The sequence below is a fragment of the Triplophysa rosa genome, linkage group LG11 (genome assembly GCF_024868665.1).
Source record: "Triplophysa rosa linkage group LG11, Trosa_1v2, whole genome shotgun sequence".
NCBI lineage: Eukaryota > Metazoa > Chordata > Actinopteri > Cypriniformes > Nemacheilidae > Triplophysa > Triplophysa rosa.
In genome coordinates, this window is record NC_079900.1 from 4,463,625 (window position 1) to 4,471,483 (window position 7,859).

The window sequence follows — 7,859 nt, forward strand, 5'->3', positions numbered from 1 at the left end:
GAGGCCTATATCGAATCTACCTTTCATATCTAAAGTTCTGGAAAAAGTAGTTTCAACTCAATTATGCTCCTTCCTCCAAAGGAATGACATCAATGAAGAATTCCAGTCTGGATTTAGAGCATGTCACAGTACAGAGACTGCTTTGATCAGAGTTACAAATGATCTGCTATTGGCGTCTGACCGAGGTTGTATCTCGTTATTGGTGCTGCTAGACCTTAGTGCTGCATTCGATACCATTGACCACAGCACACTCCTACATAGACTCGAAAATTATGTCGGCATTAAGGGAATAGCTTTGAAATGGTTTAAATCTTATTTATCCGACCGTTTTCAATTTGTAGCAATAAACAATGAGGTGTCACGCAAATCGCAAGTCCAGTACGGTGTACCACAGGGCTCAGTCTTAGGGCCTCTGCTCTTCGCATTATACATGCTACCTCTAGGAGATATAATAAAGCGACACGGAGTTAGCTTTCACTGTTATGCTGATGANCAGTGGCGGTCCTTCCTACAGGCGACATAGGCGCGTGCCTAGGGCGCCATCTATTGAGGGGCGCCAAATATGTGGCGAGAAAAAAATATATAATAAAAATTATAATGTCTATTTATTTTTTTCAACAGTTTTTGCCATCCCTCTATCTACAACAATACTTTGACATAAAAAATAAATTAAACTTCTTTGGACATGAGTTCTTTTCTCGTGGGGAAGGGGCGCCATCAGTCAAGCTCGCCTAGGGCACCAAATGGTCTAGGACCGCCCCTGCCCACAGTTTTGTGAGTGATTCTTCATAGCAAAATGTATGTTTAGTTGCATAATAAAGGTTCAGATGTAAAGACTCTGTGGCATTCCTCATCGCTTGCTCAACTGCAACATAACAACCAGATTTTAAATTAAAGGGGTCATATGACATGGCTAAAACAAATATTACGGTTTGTTTTAGATGTAATGTAATGTGTATACAGGATTTAAGGTTCAAAAACGCTGTATTTTCCACATACCGTGCATGTTTGTATCTCCTCTTTGCCCTGCCTCTCTGAAACGCGCTGATTTTTTTACAAAGCTCATCGCTCTGAAAAGCGAAGTGTGCTATGATTGGCCAGTTAACCAGTGCCTAGTGATTGGTCGAATACTGCAAGCGTTTCACGGAAATGTAACGCCTCTTACCATATTCGGAACATCATGTTCGCACGCAATTCTCCTGACAGGTGATCAAATGTCATCGGTACTTCCTTATATCAATTCGAGCCCAAATCTGATACGGAAAATGAAGATGATCAAGCCGATACATCAACTTTGCCAGCGCGACTTGAGCACGATGTAAAGGATTGGTAAGGTTTTATTAAAAAAATATTATGTTAAATAGTTAAAAACTATAGCTAACTGTTTTACCTTTTATATACGACGTTACAAAGACTATAAACAAACAACCACATACAGCATACAGAGTTTGTGTGAGATAGAAACAAGCTCGCATTAAACATAATAAATAACGCGAGCGCTTTGGCCACATCTCGACGCTACTCAACAAAGACAATAAACCCCATTATAAACACGACATTTGTTGCCTCTAGTTGGAACATAATTACTGATTATTAGGACTTATGTTGTCTTTTTTCACGTTGCGCGCGTGTCTGCATTTGCAGATCACAAACACACGACAAACTCAACTCGCGTTAGTCCGTAACAAATTCTTTTACAATGAAAATATACTTACAGGCTGCGAATCTGAAGCGCCAGCGAAGTTATAATGGTTGGAATGGCCCCACTTTTTAACCAAAGCTTTCGCGCATAGCCGATCTTAATCTCTCTCCCACGTTCGTGAAGCAATCTTCGGTGAAATGCGCTGCACAAACTTGAACATTCGGATTGTACTTTTCTGTAACAGTGTTGTAAATAAAATGTAACCATTTGTTTTTAGTTGTCTCATCTTTTGGCAGGGCAAACAAAGAGTCTTTCTTTTTGCAACGAAACACACAGCGTCTCCGCGACATGGCTGCGGCGGTGACGATACAATGAGATTTACAAGTACGCCCACCTCACTTGCGTTTAGATTTGGGCGGTCTTAAGTCAAATCATGTTACGAAGTGACGTACATTCGTCGGGGTGTGGTTACACGAGGCGTTTCAGGCAGGTCTGGAAGCCATCTGTAGATGTGATATACTTAAACTAGGCTGGATGAAGAGATGTCAGTTGTTCTGCAGACAGCTCGCCTTTTTGTATCTTTGATATTAAAGTCTATCCTTTGGCAATGGAACCCACAGTTTTGTGAGTGATTCTTCATAGCATTAAAATAACCACAACATTGATAGGTGATATAAATGTATGTTTAGTTGCATAATAAAGGTTCAGATGTGAAGACTGTGGCATTCCTCATCGCTTGCTCAACTGCAAGTCTACGTAACAACCAGATTTTAAATTAATGTTAAAATTGAAATGAATAATATAAACTGAATTGGAATATAAACACCAAGCCACATTTTAAACAGTCCTTTTATAACACAGACTTTAAGATCTATTTGATACCATGATTACCAAGGCTAAGACAACGTAGATTACATTAAAGGGATACTACACACAAACATGAAAATTCTGTCTTAATTTACTCACCCTAAAGTTTTTACAAATCTGTAAAAAAAAATTCCCTGATAAACAGAGAAAGATATTTGGACAGGACAGGACACATGCTAGACATGTTTTCAAATGACACAATGATGTGCAAGTTTGCTCAAAATAAGCCTCTGACCCTCATTATTTGTACTTTAATTGTAGTAAAATTGCAAATTAAACATTTATTCTTCAAGCCTCCTCTCCTTTTTTTGCTCAGAGCTGCCTCACATTCCATATTGATAGGGTGTGAAGCACATCAATGTTCATTGCCATTGACACTGCCTCACATAAGGCCTTATATACAAGGCAAAATAAATAAATCTTTCCGAGAACTTCATTGTCATCTTATAAATGTGTGTTACTGTACCAAAAGTTGAATATTTAGATATTGGCCTAAATATTGGTTAAATATAAAGCATTCAAAAAAGAAGATTAAAGAGGAGTAAAGAGTACAGCAGAGCACCTAGAGATTTACAAAAAACGTGTCTTGCATACATTTTATTAGTATACTATTCAATAGGTCATAGTGGCCTTGACAGTTCAGAAAAGATAACAAGCAACATCATATTAAAATAGTCAAACATAATATAACAACAAGGATGTAGTTAAACATGCAAACGAATAAATGATTAAAGAAACAGATTAAGACAATCATTACACAAAGAATATGATGATTAAATGACTATCAGTGAGCAAAATATAGGTTATAAACGTTCTCTAAATTTCTTGCATAATTTATTCACCCTTACAGTAATTTATTCGAAACCTGCATGACTTTCTTTCTCCTGTGGAACACAAATGAAGATATTTTGAGAAATATCACTGGGGTTTTGTGCCATGCAATGGAAGTCAAGGGGGGGTTAATGTTGTTTGATTATATACATTCTTCAGATGTCTTTTAGATTTTTTTACTAGTAAAAATGATTATTCCTGTATTCCTTATATCAGAAATATAAGTTCTACTAGTAACAATGTGAATTCTTATCAAAAAAATTACATTTTGAGTAGTAAAAACTTTTATGTTTTATATCTGTGATCACATTGTCACTAGTAGAATTTTGCAATACCCTTGTCAAGCAATTTGATTTGGCAGAATATGAATTTGTGATATCAACAATTCAGTTTTCACTACTTAAAATTATAATTATTGATAACAGGAATTAAATTTCTACCAGTAACCATGACTATTTTTGATATAAGACACATACAGATTTTCGGTAGTAAGAACATGATTTTTTTTATCTCAACAATGATGTCTTCACTCACAGAAATGTTCATTCTTGATATCAGAACATGAAATTTCAACTAGCACTGTTCTTGATTTCTGTATATAACGATATATCAAAAGCTGTTGGGATTATGTTTTGCCTGCATCTGCCTTTTTGACTTTCAGAGAAGAGGTACCAGTGAATACGCTTTGTATGAGTCATCAATGACCACAGTTGGAGCTACAAATCCAGTGTGAATATTTATGTGCTCCTTAAGATTTGCTTTGCGATTGAAACTCTTTCCACACTGAGGACATGTGTGTGGCCGCTCTCCAGTGTGAATTCTCATGTGCACATAAAGAATTATTCTGCGATTGAAACTCTTTCCACAATGAGAACACGTGTATGGGTGCTCTTCAGTGTGAATTCTTATATTGTCGCTGTCGGGCGGAATCCTCGTATCTCCAAAACCATTATTTTTCAGGAAGTTAAAAAAACTGCATATTATTTGAGTTATTAAACATTGTATCGTTAAAGTTGGTATTATACCTTATATTGCTATCATATACTGTTGTGTACCAACATTAACACATTTCCCAAAACCATGTTTAATCGGAGATACAAGGTTTATAACTTGGGAGCTGGGAGATACGAGATTACGCTGTCATTGATAAGAATGTTACGGACACAGACGTCGCTGCTGCCAGCAGTGTTCATCAAAGTCTGCGGTCGCGTTGAGCCTTTTGACAACAGACCAGGCTTCAAAATAGTTAACCAAAGCTAACAACTGTGGTTGCATACATCTTCCTAAACTCTATTTTAGAGGTTTAAGAACTATAAGTGATGTAATACAAAAAACGATGAGCTGACTAGGCTGTCTAATAGGCGGAAATTAGCCGAATCTGCTCGCAAACTTACCTTCGTGGCTCACGGGCTTCCTTCTGTACCGAAGCATTACAGCTATCGATTTTTAACAAAACAGACCTACTCAAATGTATCGAACCTAACCATTTTCACTCGTTATTGTCTAAAAAACTTTCAATCAGGAGACGTAATGCCGAGAAGCTCCCGCGACTCCTTAAGATTTGCTTTGCGATTGAAACTCTTTCCACACTGAGGACATGTGTGTGGCCGCTCTCCAGTGTGAACTTTCATATGTCTCGCAAGATTTGATTTACTTGTGTAACTCTTTCCACACTAAGAACATGCGTATGGGTGCTCTTCCAAGTGAATTTTCATGTGCACCCAAAGCACTGATTTTTGTTTGAAACTCTTTTCACACTGAGAACATGTGTATGGGCGCTCTTCAGAGTGAATTCTCACGTGCTCCCCAAGCGCTGATTTTTGTTTGAAACTCTTTTCACACTGAGAACATGTGTATGGGCGCTCTTCAGAGTGAATTCTCACATGCTCCCCAAGCGCTGATTTTTGTTTGAAACTCTTTCCACAATGAGAACACGTGTATGGGCGCTCTTCAGTGTGAATTCTTATATGTTTCACAAGACTTGATTTATCTCTGAAACTCTTTCCACACTGAGGGCATACATATGGGCGCTCTTCAGTGTGAACTTTCATATGTCTCGCAAGATTTGATTTACTTGTGTAACTCTTTCCACACTGAGAACATGTGTATGAGCGCTCTTTGTTGTGAATTCTCATGTGCTCCTCAAGAATTGTTTTGCAATTGAAACTCTTTCCACAATGAGAACATGTGTATGGGGGCTCTTCCAAGTGAATTTTCATGTGCATCCCAAGCGCTGATTTTTGTTTGAAACTCTTTCCACACTGAGAACATGTGTATGGGCGCTCTTCAGAGTGAATTCTCATGTGCTCCACAAGTGTCAATTTGAGTTTGAAACTCTTTCCACACTGAGGACACGTGTATGGGCGCTCTCCAGTGTGAATTCTTATGTGCTCCACAAGCGCTGATTTGTGCTTGAAACTCTTTTCACACTGAGGACATGTGAATCTGCGCTCTTCAGCGTGAATTCTCATGTGCACATCAAGAGTTGTTTTGCGATTGAAACTCTTTCCACACTGAGAACATGAGTAAGGGCGCTCTCCAGTGTGAATTATCATGTGCACCTTTAGATTACACTTTTTTCTGAAACTCTTTTCACACTGAGAACATGTGTATGGGCGCTCTTCTTTGTGAATTCTCATGTGCACATGAAGAATTGTTTTGCGATTGAAACTCTTTCCACACTGAGAACATGTGTATGGGCGCTCTTCCAAGTGAATTTTCATGTGCACCCCAAGCGCTGATTTTTGTTTGAAACTCTTTTCACACTGAGGACATGTGTATGGGCGCTCTTCAGTGTGAATTCTCATGTGCTCCACAAGCGCTGATTTGTGCTTGAAACTCTTTCCACACTGAGGACATGTGAATCGGCGCTCTTCAGCATGAATTCTCATGTGCACATCAAGAGTTGTTTTGCGATTGAAACTCTTTCCACACTGAGAACATGCGTAAGGGCGCTCTCCAGTGTGAATTATCATGTGCACCTTAAGATGATTTTTTTTTCTGAAACTCTTTTCACACTGTGAACATGTGAATCGGCGCTCTTCAGCATGAATTCTCATGTGCACATCAAGAGTTGTTTTGCGATTGAAACTCTTTTCACACTGAGAACATGCGTAAGGGCGCTCTCCAGTGTGAATTGTCATGTGCTCCTCAAGATAACGTTTTCGTTGGTAACTCTTTTCACACTGAGGGCAGGTGAAAGACTTGCCTGCTTCTGTCCTTTGCTTTCTTTTTGGTGAGAAATTCTTGTTCTTCTGCAAACTACTAGAAGAGATTTCTAGCATAACAAGATTCTGAGGTTTCTTACACTGATGTTTCTCCTCATCTTCATTCAGTTCATTGCCTTCTTCTTTCAACAAATCTAAAATGAAAGACATTTTATATTATAGATTACAATTAGGTGTTTTTGCATTCCCATGACCATAAAATCATAACAAAATCTTAGATACATGCTATACTTCTATAAGGTAGGTACCAATCCTATGATCTAAATTTAAATGATTACATTTCATGAAATTTCTCACCAATCATTAGTGAAGAATCAAGAATGGACACCAACCTCTTTGTTCCTCAGTATCTTCATGTTTAATTCTGCATGTGTCTGGATCACTCATGTCTTCAATTGTTCACAAGAGTGTGTCACACTGGATTTGCTTTATGAGTACGTTTGAATGAAGTGGCCCCTTCACTTGCAGGATAAGAGGAATTATTGTGTGATATGGTGGAACAGACCTGCCAAAATAAATACATTTTCATATAAGCAACCTTTAAGAAAAAAGTTAATTAAGACAGAAGCTTCGATATTACAATTCACCATGGTTACAACACGTCTGCATATGTTAAAAAAACACAACTGCAGAAAGTCCACAAGAGCAATGCACACTTTCTCTACCGCTGTGCATGCAGTGGCCTTCCTAATAAACTCTACATTCCTAGTGTTATAGACCAAGATGTAAACAACGCTAGTCCATAAGCATTTCCTGTTTCAGCAGTGGCGGCCGGTCAATAGGGGGCGCTGGGGCGCCGCCCCCTAAAGTTAGCCAGAGAAGAAAGCTACTTTAATATGCCAACAATAAGTATACTATATATCGCAAATTAATAACGTAATAAAATAATTTAGTCGTACTATTCCACCGTTAGTCATATTATCATTTATTAAAAAATCTAAATTGTATTTTGTTCATACGTGTGTGCGGGGCGCCGGACAAACGAGTGTGTATGTAGGCACGTACATTTTTGAAAAGCATGTGATTTGAGGCTGAGCTCTAATTGGCTTGTTTCAAATCGTTCCACTTTTGTTGTAAGCGAATCAATATTATTTTTATATTTTTGGCCTCATGTGATTGGACCGTTCTTAACGCCTCTCATTACCGCTCAAGGAGCTTGGTAGTGGTGGGCGATACTGTAAAATTTAGTATCGATCCGATACCAAGTAAATGCAGGGCCAGTATTGCCGATTTCGATACCGATACCAATACTTTTTACTTTTAAAAAGCATTCACTTGAATTTACATTTACT

The 7,859-nt window shown here is 38.2% G+C and overlaps 1 protein-coding gene across 1 annotated transcript; it reads right to left on the minus strand.

Annotated features, from left to right (window-relative positions):
• Window positions 1-4,898: 4,898 nt before the first annotated feature.
• On the minus strand, window positions 4,899-7,390 carry LOC130562132 (gastrula zinc finger protein XlCGF57.1-like). The gene is made up of 2 exons (XM_057346989.1): window positions 6,900-7,390; window positions 4,899-6,701 (listed from the first exon to the last, which is right to left on the minus strand). The coding sequence occupies exons 1-2, from the start codon at window positions 6,952-6,954 to the stop codon at window positions 5,014-5,016; spliced, it is 1,743 nt and encodes a 580-aa protein (XP_057202972.1). The 5' UTR covers window positions 6,955-7,390; the 3' UTR covers window positions 4,899-5,013.
• Window positions 7,391-7,859: the final 469 nt, after the last annotated feature.

Excerpts from the sequence above, each read along its gene's own strand:
- LOC130562132 (XM_057346989.1), bottom strand. The coding sequence starts at position 6,954 with ATGAGTGATCCAGACACATGCAGAATTAAACATGAAGATACTGAGGAA. Across the intron at positions 6,702-6,899 it reads AGATACTGAGGAACAAAGAG|ATTTGTTGAAAGAAGAAGGC; the intron begins GTTGGTGTCCAT and ends CTTTCATTTTAG.